This window comes from Pristiophorus japonicus, chromosome 2 (assembly GCF_044704955.1).
Source record: "Pristiophorus japonicus isolate sPriJap1 chromosome 2, sPriJap1.hap1, whole genome shotgun sequence".
In the NCBI taxonomy this organism is placed as follows: Eukaryota; Metazoa; Chordata; class Chondrichthyes; family Pristiophoridae; genus Pristiophorus; species Pristiophorus japonicus.
The window spans coordinates 39136722-39152045 of NC_091978.1; the positions used below are offsets into that span (position 1 = coordinate 39136722).

At 43.6% G+C, this 15324-nt stretch overlaps 1 protein-coding gene across 1 annotated transcript in view; it reads right to left on the reverse strand.

Annotated features, from left to right (window-relative positions):
* Positions 1–15324, reverse strand: part of LOC139229982 (probable E3 SUMO-protein ligase RNF212) — a 140274-nt gene that overhangs the window by 39292 nt on the left and 85658 nt on the right. Inside the window, exons 12-13 of the mRNA XM_070861684.1 lie at positions 9871–9913; positions 3626–3822 (exon numbers count right to left, since the gene is read on the reverse strand). Of these exons, the coding sequence (XP_070717785.1) occupies positions 3626–3822; positions 9871–9913 (240 nt within the window). The remainder of the gene's footprint in view (positions 1–3625; positions 3823–9870; positions 9914–15324) is intronic.

Below are 15324 nucleotides of genomic sequence, written 5' to 3' on the forward strand. Positions count from 1 at the left end.
CAAGATGCTTCACAAGACAAAACAAACAGACAAATAAATCTCTCTTTCCTCCTTCAAGACGCTACTTAAAACATAATTCTTTGACCAAGCTTTTAGTAACCTGCGCTAATTTCTACTTATGCGGCTCGGTGTCAAATTTTTTCTCATAATACTCCTGTGAAACGCCATGGGACGTTTCACTATATTAAGGGTACTAATAAATACAAGTTGTTGTTGTAGTTAGTCGCCAGACTTTTCTGCTGTATGGTGTAGGGAGGCTTTGCAGATATGCTTGTAGTGGTGCAGCTGCCTGCTGGTCCAATGTACAAGGTACCGACCCCACAAACCTCAGAGTGGTCAGACTCAGCACTGAAGGGCATCGAATGGTGTGAGTCTGTGAACCGACTGGATCACAATCCATGGATTTTTTGTGTCATCATCTCCTTTTGCTTTTATATTCAATGCCCCCACATATAAAATCAAGAATCCTAATTGACCATTTTATGACTTTCCCCCCCTCTAATCCTGTTGTTAAAGATTTATGTTTCTGCACCCCTATATCTCTGTTCCTCCACTCCACTGAGCAATTTACCATTTAGTTTGTATACCCACTCTCGGTCCTTTTTCCCAAAAATATACCTCAAATTTTTGAAACATTCTTTCAGCATCAGCGCGAGAATGCACAGCTAAGCTGCTCCCCAGCTTTTGCCACTCACCGTTTATACTCGTCCACAAGAAAAAATATGAGACAGGTCCAGATTAATCTTCCATTTTTCCAACCTTCCTCAAGACTGCTGAGCTCTGGAACTCAAACTCTGGGAATATGCCAGGAAATTGTTTTTCCTTCCATTTCCCCATACTTCTGATGGGTGCCAGTGGCCTTTGATATATTGCCCAAGTGAGCAGTATCATGGATGAATCTACATAGTTAACACTGGGGGGGCAAAAATCCCCTGTTGTGCACCTCCCATTAGCGCCTCTGGGGGGGGGGGGTGCAAACCTGTTTTTGTCTGGGGAAGGGGGTGGGGAGAAACGGGAAGGGTGGGGGCTGCTACCGGCCCTCAAAATTGTGTGGGAGTTCGCAGAGGCACGAATCCCACACCCCGCTAGTAGCCCCCCGGGCCGTCAATAGAGTGTGCGGCGACCCCTTAGCACCCAGTGGCGATCCCTTTCCACACGGTGGCAGAAATTGGCTAGCGCCCCATGAGGCTACCGAGAGCACTGTCAGCACCAGCCTTGCAGGCGATGAACCGAGCCGACCGCCGCTCGCGGAGCATAAGTTAAAGGGGAGGTGCACTGTGCTGCTCGCCGCCATTTTGGCGTTTTGGCCGACTCACCAATCGGCCTATCTTGGTGCTCTGTGCCATCGTGCAGCCCGATATTCCGTCTCAGTTCCAGGCTTGTGCCTTGGTGGCCCAGTGGAGGCCACCAGAGACCCTGCAGAGTATGCAGCGGCCCTCCCCTTTAATGACATTGAGCTCCACTTCCTGTCAGGGATGGTAACCCCAATTTGGCGGCTAGGGCGGAAGTTCCGCGCTGGGCGCAGGTCTCTCTCCCCAACTGGGTTACCCACTCCAAGTTAAGATTAGGCTCAGACTAATCTTGTCCTCCTTCAGGATCTGCACATGTGCACTTTCCAGCAGAATAGTAGTAAGGGTCAAGAAACTGGTCCGAATTTTCCCTTCCTACCACAGGACATTGAGGTCACGTATTGCACTCCTCATGCCGCGATAACTAACACCAACTAACTTGGCACACACTGGAATCAAACCTGGGACCTTCTAATATCTCAGTTGCAAGCAGTATTTACTAACTTTACTAACAAGGGGTGGCAACATTTTTTAATCCTGAAAAGTCAAGGGGAATCAAGGGATATGGGGATCAGACGGGAAAGTGGAAGTTAGGTCAAAAATCAGCCATGATCTTATTGAATGGTAGAGCAAGATCGAAGGGCCATATAGCCTACTCCTGCTCCTAATTCTTGCAAAAGAAATGATCCCTTTCTATAGCCCCGTTAGCGCCTCCAAGACAGTTTTCGCCTAGGGCTACTGCCTCCCGGGAAATTGCCTGGGTGGTTGTAGAGGCACTGCCATGGTAACGGTGGGCCCCTCGGTTAGTTCCCCGGGCCGCCGCACAACCGCGATTATGTCATCGCTGTGCTCGGTGACCCCCTCATCACCACACGCCGACCCTTGAACGCCCGTGGGGGAAATTGTGAGGCTGGGGCGGGCGGATTTCAACGCCAGCTCTTGGGGTGGTCATTAAAAGGGGGGGGTGCCAGCGCCCCGGGCCGACATCTTTTTTGTCGGCCAACTCTTGGCTCGGCTATGGTGGCCTTAGCGTGATCTGGGCTGCCATCATGCAGTCCAGCACTCTGTCTTGGATTTGCTCACTGTCCTGGTGGCCCAGTGGTGGCCATCAGAGGCCATGTAGAGTGCGCAACGGCCCTCCCTTTTAATCTAACGGGAGGGGCGTTGAAGCGCATCAGCGTGAACTTTTTGTCCCCAGTAGCATCCTGGGACCCACCCTCAAAGGAAGTGGAGTGCCGGAGATTGTGTTCCACTTCCTTTGAGGGGTGGTAAGTCCAATTCAGCGGTGGGACTTCCATGCCCGCACTAAAAGTCCTGGCCCCAGAAGGCTACCCAATCAGGGCGCGGGAAAATTACGGCCCCCTTATGTTAACGTCCATACCTTTTAGACATTCTGTTTATAATTATATTTCACAACCAGCACCTCTCCGCATTTTTACTTTTTCAATATTATTCTATAACTTATGTATCTAATTAGGTCAGTTTAGAACTTTGTTTTTCAGAGCTAGTAAAGATTAGACAGATGTAAGCATCTGAAAATGTCTAATCATAGTAAATTAAAAACAGAACTTTTAGAAGTATAACCAGGCCTTGTTTTAGTTGGATGTCTGGGTCGGCCCATATTTGGCGGTGTAACAAAGGTACTGCTAGAATGAGGTACGGTAATCATCTGAATAATAGGACTAGACTAAGACCAGGCTATCTGACTACAACAATTGACTACAGCAATTTTTTCTAATTGTTATATAATTTAATTACATTGGACAAAATCATATTTCCTCTATTAGTATCTGCATAAATGTGACTTTAATTGATGACCTTTGTCACCAAGCACTAAAATGCCTATGTTGTATAATAATTCATAAGCTCATTTTAATTATAACAGACTGTAGTCTGGCTGCAGTCAGAATAGGAATTAGCCAATTCTAACTAAATTGTAGTGTAAAGAAGTAGTGAATACCACAAGGTAAGGTTGGTCATCCCTATATTCTCAATACAGCTATTCAGACAAAAGCAAAGATAGCTGGTACAGTTGCAAAGTAAATTAAACCACTAAGTAAAAGTACTGTGCCACTGTAATAACAAGGGAAAACCGACACAAATTTCAATATTGGTCGACAGCAGAAAACCTGGTGTCTAACCAGGTAAAGAGAATGAAAAGAAATTCATTATGCTTTTTATTTGTGTAGGTCGCAGTATAGCTTAAAAATAATTTGGCATTATGCATAATTTAATTTGCTTTCTTAAATATATACCCCACATATAAGCACATGCTTTTTGCATTAATTTTGCACTTTTGGCCATAAAACAAGTAAAAAGTGAAAAATGACACTTGCTCTTCAGAAGGTCTGAAATAGTTATGGGAGGCCGGGAGACAGATGTCTGTGATGAAGACGGTGTCGGAGGATAAGATAGTATATTTCTGTAGCTAGAAATGTCCCGAGATCCTCCTTCTCTGTGACTCGGAATACCAGATGACAGAGAGCCTGAAAGCCCAATTTGTTGCACTGGTGTTGAGAGAGCTGAAGCAGTCCTTTAAAGAGAGGGAAAATACAATAATGAATGCACTCTCAATCCTCATTAATATAGCAATACCTTTTAACGAAAACATGCTGTAAAACTTTGTAGATTCGATGAAAGTGCATACTCAAAGCATCTATCCTATTTACATGTCTATTTTATGAACTCTAGCAAGAAAGTGGTAAATTAAATGTATTTTTCCTTTTGCTATCAGGGTGATATTATGGGGGTGAAATTGATCTTCTGCGATGGTACAAAATGGGTGATAGCGAATCAGCAGCCCTCTGCATTTTCGGGCAGTGCGTAAATGGGCTGCGGATTTTCTCACGGCTATTTACTGCTCAAGATCAATTTTACCCCTATATATTGTTTTTTTTCCCGCTCTATTTCCCAAGTTAATAATATCACCATGCAAAGACCTCCATCTGGGTACCTGTCAATGCTCGGGGCATCATAAGACCTCCAAGGAGTTACCAGACCTTCCGATATGCCTTTGCTCTCTACGGGGGGAGCATTCAGCCTCTCCTTGGGCATGAGTTTATAATCTCACCGTGTGTGGAAGCAAGGGTACAAACCATGATCCCCCCATGGTGCAAGGAATTATAATCACACGTTTAATAAGCTTTTGAAAAAGTAGCAACGTATATAACCGTGTTGTAACTGGGCTGAGGATCCCATTATTCTTCAGTGCAAACTTTGCAATGGTGCAGTTGTAGGCTGTCTGTAATTAAATCTAATCTCAGTGGGTACAAGCATTCCAACTGTTACAGATTTTACTGGTTTATTTGTTCCTGATATCAATGGGAGCAGCTAAGTAATTTAAATATATTCTAATACATTTATTCTGTGGTATTTGTTCAAATATATGTTTGAAGGCAGCTATATTTTTTGATTTAATAAACAGTTATTTAAATCTTCTTGATCCTGGTCACTTTTTTGAAGGTATTTTATCAACCTTCCTTGTTTAAATTATGGAGTCTTTCAGACACTTGGAAAGAGAGCTGATTAGCCCAGATAGTTTCCATAAATGTTAAGAAAAGGAAAAGAAATGCTACTGAAGAATATTAATTATGTTGTAGCTTAGCACAGTTGTCGTGAATTATTTGTTATTTGTCACTACATGACAAGCTAGGCAAGTTCAACAACTAATGTAAAAATATATTGTGTGTCACTAATATTATTCTCTTGTTGTTTTTGGCTGTAATAAATTTGTTTGGCAGCCAATGAAAGAGTAAAAGGATAGTTAAAGGAATGGTGGGTCCGATTAAGGACAAAAAAGGAAATCTTCTTGTGGAATCAGAAGGCATGACTAAGGTACTGAATGAGAACTTTGCAGCTGTCTTCACAAAAGAGGATGAGGTTAATGATGCAATAGATGAGTAGAGATGTTAGATACTAGAATAAATAAGGAGAAACTGTTTCCAATGGCAGAAGGGTCATTATCCAGAGGACGATGGCAAAAGGACCAGAGGCGACATGAGGAAACTTTTTTTTTACAAAGTGAATTTCTATGATCTGGAATGCACTGCCTGAAAGGATGGTGGAAACAGATTCAATAGTAACATTCAAAAAAGAGTTGGATAAATACTTTAAGGGAAAACATTTACAAGGTTATGGGGAAAGATCAGGAGAGTGGGATTAATTGAATAGCTCTACCAAAGAGCCAGCACAGGCATGTTGGGCTGAATGACTTCCTTTTGTGCTATGAAAACTAGATAGAACGGAGGTGCTATATAGGTTGACATCACTCAAAGTTAACAAATCACCCAGTCCACATTGGATGCAGCCAAGGTTGCTGAAGGAAGCAAGGGTGGAGATAGCAGAAGCTCTGACCAGAACTTTTCAATCCTCCTTAGATATTGGAGTGGTGCCAGAGGACTGGAGGATTGCAATGTTACACATCTATTCAAAAAAATGGAGGGAGAAATAAACCTGGTGCAGGTTGGACTTCTCTGGTCGCTTACCTCGTCGTCGATGTCTATCCTTGCTGATAATAGACTCCCGAGATATGGAAAGTGGACCAAGGCTGCGCCATGGATTTTGATGACTGGGGGAACAGTGCTGTGTGGTGGGGTGAGGTTGGTGGAAGACCTTTGTCTTATGGCTGTTTAGTGTAAGGCCCATGCTTTCGTATATCTTGGTGACGATGTTGACGATGCTTGAAGATGATTGAATCACCGCACACACTCACTGACTGACAGCCGCTCCAGCCAATCCAAACTTTTATTTTATAAACTCTCCTCTCCCTCAGGTCCAACTAATGTCGAACCACAGATGCTTCCGAACCAGAGAATCCCGGACCAGAGAGGTCCAACCTGTAACTACAGACCAATCGGTCCAACAGCAGTGGTGGGAAAACTACTCAAGACCACTGTCAAGGACAAAATTCTCACTTGGAGAAGCATGGGTTAATAAGGAACAGCCAACACACAGATCTAGTAAAGGCAAATCATGTCTGACTAACCCGACTGAGTTATTTGATGAAGGTAGTGCAGCATATCTTGTATATTTGAACTTTCAAAAGACCTTTGATTTAATTTTTGTATTTAACATAAATGTTTGACTCCCTAATGGTCTGCTGGGTAAAGGGTATGTACTAAAACCAAACAGACCAGGCTCATTTCCATTTGACTGAGATAGCTGATCTCGGCCAGCATTGCAGTTGGTGTGGATTAGGGAGGGGGAAAATGAGTCGGGGTTCCTGCTGCTCTTCGCTGCCCAGTGACAGCTGCTGAAAAGTGTGCAGATAGCAGTTGAGAAGAGGCTGTGACGTCCTACTGTCAGGAATAGAAAGAAAAAAAAGAACAAAGACTTGTATTCATATAGCACCTTTCATGACCTCGGGACATCCCAATACACTTTACAACCAATGAAGTACTTTTGAAGTGTAGTCACTGTTGTAATGTAGGAAACACGGCAGCAAATTTGTGCACAGCACTGATTTTAACCTTGGGCAGGAATAGAAGGTGTGGGGCTGAAGCAAGGGGGGGAGGTGGGGGTGGGGGGGTCGGTGGGTATGACCAACTGGTTCTGGTTCTGGGAGGAAGAGGGAAGGCCAAAGCTGGGTGGCTCATGGATTCATTACAAAATCCGAAGGAGCATTACTGCTTCTGCTGGCCAACAAAGAATCCTCATGGAAATTAGAAAAAAATATTTGCCTTGGCCTCTTGTGGCCACTCTGCTGCCTCTGCCTGATTTCCAGTAGTCTGGTCCACTACCCATCGTTGTTGTAGGGTAACAGCTACAATGTGTATTTTGCCTTTTGGGAATAAGCTATTAAGCTGATGTTTCAGTTTACTTTTGTACTCTAACAGGAATTTGAAAGGAATATTCTTGATGGCTTTGTGAGTTTATCCATGGAGTTGCTAAGCATGTTAAGGAAGCCCCCACATGCTTGGGACGGCAGTCCTCTCATTCTAGAATTCTGCCTAGTTACAACGGCAAGGGGCAGGAATCTGTCGGGGATGTGGCACAACCGTCCACCACTTTGCAACGTGCGGGCCTCCCAATTTCTGGAGTTAAAATTGTGATGCTGATTACATCATCGGGCCACGACTTCAGCATGAGAACATAAGAATTGGAGCAGGAGTAAGCCATTCACCCCCTCGAGCCTACTCCGCCATTCAACGGGATCATGGCTGACCTTCTACCTCAACTCCACTTTCCTACACTATCCCCAAATCCTTGATTCTCTTATAATGATATAAACTGAATATGTAAATTTTAAAAATCAGAATACAGTTTTCCTGTAAAGTGCTCTCCTATGTATAGTGTAACTGCAGCATTCTCTTGTAGTGGTAATTTTTAAATCTTCAGTTTAATTTTAAGGCTATTTTTTAAAACTGAATTGTTAATTTGTTGAAAATGTAGCTGCTTCCATGCAATATATAACCTACCAAACGTTTTCTGTAAGAGCAGATTTGATTCATACATAGCTTCTATATTGCACAGTTCGAATGATCTACAGGTGACCGTATATCCTTCTGTCCAGTAGTCTGGTCCACTACCCATCGTTGTTGTAGGGTAACAGCTACAATGTGTATTTTGCCTTTTGAGAATAAGCTATTAAGCTGATGTTTCAGTTTACTTTTGTACTCTAACAGGAATTTGAAAGGAATATTCTTGATGGCTTTGTGAGTTTATCCATGGAGTTGCTAAGCATGTTAAGGAAGCCCCCACATGCTTCGGACGGCAGTCCTCTCGTTCCAGAATTCTGCCTAGTTACAACGGCAAGGGGCAGGAATCTGTCGGGGATGTGGCACAACCGTCCACCGTCATTTTAATAACCTGGCTTCCCCATTTGTGTCAGGTAGGCTGGGTTAAAATTGGGACTATAGTGTTATTCTGCCGCCTTCTGAAGACAAGAAGGATCATGTGAGAGTGCATGATAAAATAAGTAACTGAAATAAATGAAAGAGGGTTCTCTGTTCGATATCTGGAAGTGTTCCAGATATCGAACAGAGAACCTTCCTTCGTTTATTTCAGTTACTTATTTTATCATGCACTGGGCCAGTGAGAGACCCTCTGGGAATTAGGGGCCCAATTTTGGCCATGACTTGCTCCAATTTTTTTGGAGTAAGTTGTTTTTTCTGGCATTAGTTGAAAAACGCCATTTTCCCCAATAAACTTACTCCAGAGTAACTTAGTTAGGTACAATTTTTTTTAGTTCAGTTTTTTTTTCAAAAGGGGGCGTTTCCAGCCACTTACGCCAGTTTTGGCCATTTATACCACTTTGGCCAGCAAAAACTTAATCCAAATCGACTTAGGTCAACGTATGTGGCCAGCTCTGAAAAACATTGCGGGCAGTGAAGAAAGCAGCGCACATTAGTACATCGGCGGACATTAGGGCAGGGATAGGGGAGGGAAGGGAACTGGAGAGGACCTGAAACAATACAACCAAGCACCAAACATTGCTAGGAAAAGCACAAACAAGTAACATGCTAATAGAAATCATGTAAATCCTACAATCAATCAATAAATAACAAATAAAAAAAGAGAAGGAACCCTGCACCTAAAGCACCAAGACCAAAGTAATAAGCAATCAATAAATAACAAATTAAAAAATAGGAGCCCTGCACCTAAAGCACCAAAATCAATCAGTAAATAACAAATAAAAAATAGAAGTCCGACCTTAGGGAACGCAGCGGGTCGCTGATGAGGGAGCCCATTCGGCCAGGGCTAGGGACGGCGTGCTTCGGGCCTCTCCCATACAGCCTGCAGCGTGCGTTTGCAGAAATGGCCTGCCAGGAGCTACTGCACATGCGCGCAGACTCTAGCGTGCATGTGCAGAGGAGCCGGCACTGTTTTCAGCGCCGGGACCTGGCTCCACCCCCAATCCATTGGGTCACACTGCGCCACCACCGAGGAGAAGCTGGGGAGGGCCGGAATACAGGCGTCTTTTTTCGATGTGCTTGGAGGCAGACAAAAGCGGTGCACCTCGGGTGAGAGCACCAGAAAAAGGGGTTGGGGAAATTTGAGCCCAAGGAAACTAGCATTCAGCTGTCAGAGTCATCTGAGACGTGGAAGCCAAAAATAAATCAAGAGTGCAAAAGAGTAGGGAAAGCCCAAGAATGTAACAGCTATACTAGAGTCCCAAACAATCCTGACCTTCTAGGTGCTTGCAAAGGGCTAAAATTTTCCCTGCTGTTAAGCGGTACTCAACCAATGTTACTAATTTCATCGCAACATGCTCATTCTCAAAACTGATCTTGTGACATTAATGTTTTCACTCACAGTGAGTTTAAACTTGACAGATTTACACTGTAAATGCAGTTGTAATTATTTCATCTTTAAAATGAAGCCCCAAGCAAGATGTCATAGTTTAAAGATACATGACTTGACACATTCTTGCCTGAGGTTAGATGACTTTTGGTAGATCCTAGAAAAAGCATTACAACTTCTATTGAATGAATACACAGTGCTCATTTCTTTAAAGTCAAAACATTCTGTACTATTGCTTTTTTAATGCGCACACAAAAACAGATCACATGCATGCTACACAAACTTTATAAACAGTTTATCAGACTATTTCAAAATATGGGATAAGTTTTCCAATACATACCTAAAAGCTCCTAATTTACTAGTTCCTCGGTAAGGTACAGTACCTAAATCAACAGTAAAACGTTGTTATAAATGAAGTATTTTCATTTAGAAAACATGTAATGAAATTGGAGCATCTTTTCATCTGACCACATATAATGGAAAAAATCTAACTACTGAGATAGATTCATCACAACAGTAAGGCATTCATACTTTTTTCCTGTACGGAGAAATGCTGAAAGGGGAGGGGGAACTAAAGCAACTGAGAGATGGAACCAGCAAGAAGTGTTATTAAATTAAGCAGCTGAGAGCTAAACACAAGATTTGTTATCAAATTTGAACTGCTCAGAAAAAGAAAAAATTGGGTGCAAGAACCAAATGGCTGGCCTGGACGCCTAGCTGTAGGCCCTGTAAAGCTTGAAATGTGTGTTCTCAAAATGGAGTTTATTCTTAAATACAAAACGGAGTCAGTAGTCAAACTGAATGCAGCGAAATGTAACCAAATAAAGACCAGAAAGATGTTTATTTATACAGGACATTCCTTATCAATTATAAGAGGCTAGCATTACGAACAATTGTGGGATATAAATATGCCATGCCTTATCTGGCACTGTGTAGGACCCTTTGTTAAAGGAATACTGAAAAGTTAGTGGAGTAACAGAACTGGTATGCCTCAATATCAATGCTTCATTAATTTTGATACCTTCCAGGAGCTTACATGACTGTTATGAATGATTGACACTGAAAGAGGTGAACCCTTAGGACACATGTGTCCCCCAGATTGGTTAATTGCATGGAAAAGTGTTTTACTTTTAATTTAGGGTATATAAGAGGGCACACTTCTCAGAAGATTAGTATTGCCTTTGTTAGGTGTATTTTCTTCTTGTTAGTTAGAAGAAGACTTTCTTCATCTTCTCTTCTTCTGCAGCAATGTTTACCTCACAGATATAGAAGGGCACCTTTAGAAGTAAAAGTACATTTAGGACAGAGTGAGAGGTTATATAAGTCAGATTGTATGGCATTTATATAGCACCTTTCACAACCTCAGGAGGTCCCAACGTGCTTTGCAGCCAATGAAGTTTACTTTTGAAGTTTAGTCACTGTTGTAATAGAGAAAATGTAGCAGCCAATTGCACAAAGCAAGCTCCCACATACAGCAATGTGACAATGACCAGATAATCTGTTTTTGTTATGATGATTGAGGGATAAATATTGGCTAGGGCACCAGTGATAGTTCCCCTGCTCCTCTTCGAAATAGTGCCATCGTATCTTTTACGAGAGAGCAGATGGGGCCTTAGTACTGCACTTGAGTGTCGGCCTAGATGTTTGTGCTCAAGTCTCTGGAGTGGGACTTGAACCCACAATCTTCTGACTCAGAGGCAAGAGTACTACCCACTGAGCCATGGCTGCCAAGAACCAGTACATAGACCATAATCTATTTAATAGACTGGCTAACCAATGCTGTTGATATGTCAGCCAGTAACGTCCTAATCCTAACTTAATTTCACCAATCTGCAGTAGTCTCAGACTGATCTCAACTACAGTTTGATATTTAGCAATCCAGTTAATGCTGAATTACAGTGGTACAGTGAGCTGCCTTTACAACCTGTTATTCAATTTGTTAAGTAACTCTGTTTATGAATTATTTGTTTTTCCAATTGCAAGGCAACCCTGCCTATAAGTATTTCTATCTATTAATTGCTTGTGTTCTCAATGTTTAAATTTACATTTTGGTTTGTAGTCAATAAATAGTTGTTAGTGGATACTTTGTTGTGACTTCTTCTTTGATGGTTTGGCAAGAAAGGGTTAATTCATTCACTCAGTAGAAAGCAGGTGTTCTAATTGGGGGGTAGTAAGGTGAACTCAAATTCAATCTGAAATGGGCGATGTAAGACAGTTCAGCGAGTCAAACTTAGGTTAGTCAGCCCCAAAGGGTTATTAATTGAGGAGTTAAGGTGAAAGGGGTTAAAGATTTATCTGGTTGCTTGACACATATGTCAGTATATATAGTGTCGCAACAACACTAGTGGTGGGAGGACTGAATGGAAAAGACATGTGCGTACAGTGGTAATTTTAAAAAGCTTTACAGCATACCCGTTAGAACTAAAATAATCAGGCATTACCAAGTGTCACAGGTCGTGACAAAATCATGACACAGAAAGTAGTGTGACAACAAGAACTCCATGCAGCCGTAACAAGATTAATATATTACAGATAATAAACTCAGACCGTTGTCAGAAATCATCATAAATTAGTTCAGATTTGTTTATATTATGCAAACATTTTTATCTCTTCCCTCTCTGAAAGTAAAAACTAGAAATCAATAAGAAATTGATTGAAGGAGTAGGAAGCAGCAGGCATTTGTTAGGAGAGTTTGTCAGGCTGTAAGCCATAGAACTAAATTCTAGCAAAAGAGGATTGAGCCCTGGTATCATTTGCTCTGTACCCACTCCAAGGACAATATATCTTTCGATGCATCATTTCCCACTTTTGTATTCCAACCCCCTTGAGATAAAGGCCAACACTCCATTAATCTTTTTGATTACTTTTTGTGCCTGTCCACTAGCTTTTAGTGATTTGTGTACATGGACACCTTTGTTTCCTTTGTTCCTCCGCAGTTCCTAGTCTGTCACCATTAAGAACATATTCTGATTTGTCTTTCTCGGATCCAAGAAATACCTCAGACATTAAACTCCACCCACCATAGTTTTTCCCACTCACTTTACCTCCTAACAACTTACTGTGCCTCCTAACTCCTAACTTAGGGCCCAAGTTTCCACGTGATTCGCGCCTGATTTTTAGGAGCAACTGGTGGAGAACGGACTATTTTAGAAATCGCAATTCTCCACATTTTTTTTTCTGCAGTTCTAGTCAGGTAGAACAGTTCTAGTTTAGAACAGAATTTTTTCTTCAAAAGGGGGCGTGTCCGGCCACTGACGCCTGATTTGAAAGTTTCCACAGTGAAAATGTACTCCAAACTAAAGTAGAATGGAGCCAGTGAAGATTTTTGTAGAACTGAAAAAACCTGTTCTACACATTAAAAAATCAGGCGCAGGTTACAAATTAGGCGTCCAGAACGAGGGGGGGGGGGAAGGGAACTCATTAAATTCGACAATAAATCCTTATTTATACTTCTACAAATATTATACAAATAAATCCAACCTAAATAAACATGTATAAGCCAAGAAAAGTTACGGTCACAGAGTGACCTTGTCCCCAGAATGTGCCTCGTGTGGTTTCATACTGTAGAGTAAGGACTTTACATTGGCGACGAGAAACGGGAATTCACGACCCATGAGAATGGCCACCGGTAGCACAGAGGAACGGTATTGTGTTGGGGAAGACTGGGACAATTTTGTCGAGAAGCTTCAGCAAAGCTTCGTTACGAAAGAATGGCTGGGGGATGCAGCGGCCGACAAGCGAAGGGCTCATCTTTTGACCAGCTGCTGACCAAAGACTTACGTGCTCATGAAGGACTTACTAGCACCCAAAAAGCCGGCGGACAAAACCTTTGAAGAACTTACCAAATTGATCGGGGAGCACCTCAAACCGGCGAGTAGCATACATATGGCCCGACACAGATTCTACACCCACCGAAGTCGTGAAGGACAGAGCATACCGGACTTCGTAGCGGACCTCCGGCATTTGGCCAGCCTCTGTAAGTTCCCAGACGCTTGCAGGGGGGAGATGCTAAGGGATTTCTTTATCGAGGGCATCGGTCATGCGGGAATTTTCCGCAAATTAATTGAGAACAAGGATTTGACCTTGGAAGCGGCGGTGTTGATAGATCAAACTTTCATGGCGGGGGAGGAAGAGACGAAAATAATATATGCGCGCAATTCTGCCTCTAACGCGATGGTGGATCAGGGAGTCAGCATCATCAAAGCGACTCAGAGCCCGGCAGGCAAGCAGGGGCAGTCGACACACCTCAGGCAGCTATAGACCCCAGAGTAGGACTTCAACAGAGACAATGGCAGGCTGAAAGGACATTCACGCCATCACAGTGGACAATGCGGCCCGGGATGGGGCCATTGACACCCACTACTCGGGTACTTAAGAGCAGTCAAAGGAGTAGTCAGCACGGAATGCTTAGCCAGAGTCCCTTTGTTACCAACAATGGAAACTTTAACTCATGTTGGAGGTGTGGGGGAAAACACTCAGACAGATCCTGCAGATTTCAACAGTTTGTCTGCAGGAACTGCAATCTCAGTGGCCACTTAGCTTGAATGTGCAGGAAGCCTGCAACCAGACTAATATATGACGCGGATGGACCAGAAGAGGGTTCTTTGAGGCAGGATGACTTTTGGGGCAAATCGATGGATGCCGAGGTTCAGCGGGTCCATGTGGCGAATATTCACAGTTCATACACCAAAACTCCACCAATGATGATGAGGGTTTTATTAAATGGTATCGCAGTACGCATGGAGCTGGACACTGGGGCCAGCCAGTCACTCATGGGCATTCAGCAATTTGAGAAGCTATGGCCACTTAAAGCCAGTAGACCCAAATTAGCACGTATTGAGACACAATTACAGACTTACACGAAAGAAATTGTTCCAGTGCTAGGCAGTGCAATGTTGGCTGTCACACACAATGGAGTAATGAATCGGCTGCCACTCTGGATCGTCCCGGGCAATGGTCCCGCACTGTTGGGGAGGAGCTGGTTAGCCGAGATGAACTGGAAATGGGAGGATGTTCACGCAATGTCATCTGTGGAGCGAAGTTCATGCTCGCAAGTCCTACAACAATTTGATTCACTATTCCAACCTGACGTCGGGACTTTCAAAGGCACCAAAGTAGTGATACACATCACCCCGGACGCCAGGCCAGTGCACCACAAAGCCAGAGCGGTGCCGTATGTGATGCGGGAAAAGATCGAGAGCGAATTGGACCGGCTGTTGAGAGAGGGCATCATCTCGCCTGTTGAATTCAGCGACTGGGCGAGCCCCACTGTTCCCGTCCTAAAAGCGGATGGCTCTGTCAGGGTCTGTGGCGACAACAAGGCCACCATCAATCGGGTGTCCCTACAAGATCAATACCCGCTCCCGAGAGCGGAGGACCTCTTCGCCACGCTGGCAGGCGGCAAGCTGTTCACCAAGTTGGACCTCACTTCAGCCTATATGACCCAGGAACTGGCCGACGAATCTAAACTACTGACCACCAGCACCACGCACAAAGGACTGTTCGTTTATAACAGGTGCCCGTTTGGCATTCGATCAGCGGCCGCAATTATTCAAAGAAACATGGAATGCCTGCTTAAATCCATTCCTGGAACGATCGTATTCCAGGACGACATCCTCATCACGGGTCGGGACACCGAGGAACACCTCCACAACCTGGACCGGCTAGGCCTGCGACTCAAGAAGTCTAAATGTGTGTTCTTAGCTCCTGAGGTTGAGTTTCTGGGCAGGAGGGTTGCTGCAGATGGGATTCGGCCCACCGAATCCAAAACAGAGGCGATTCGACGAGCACCCAG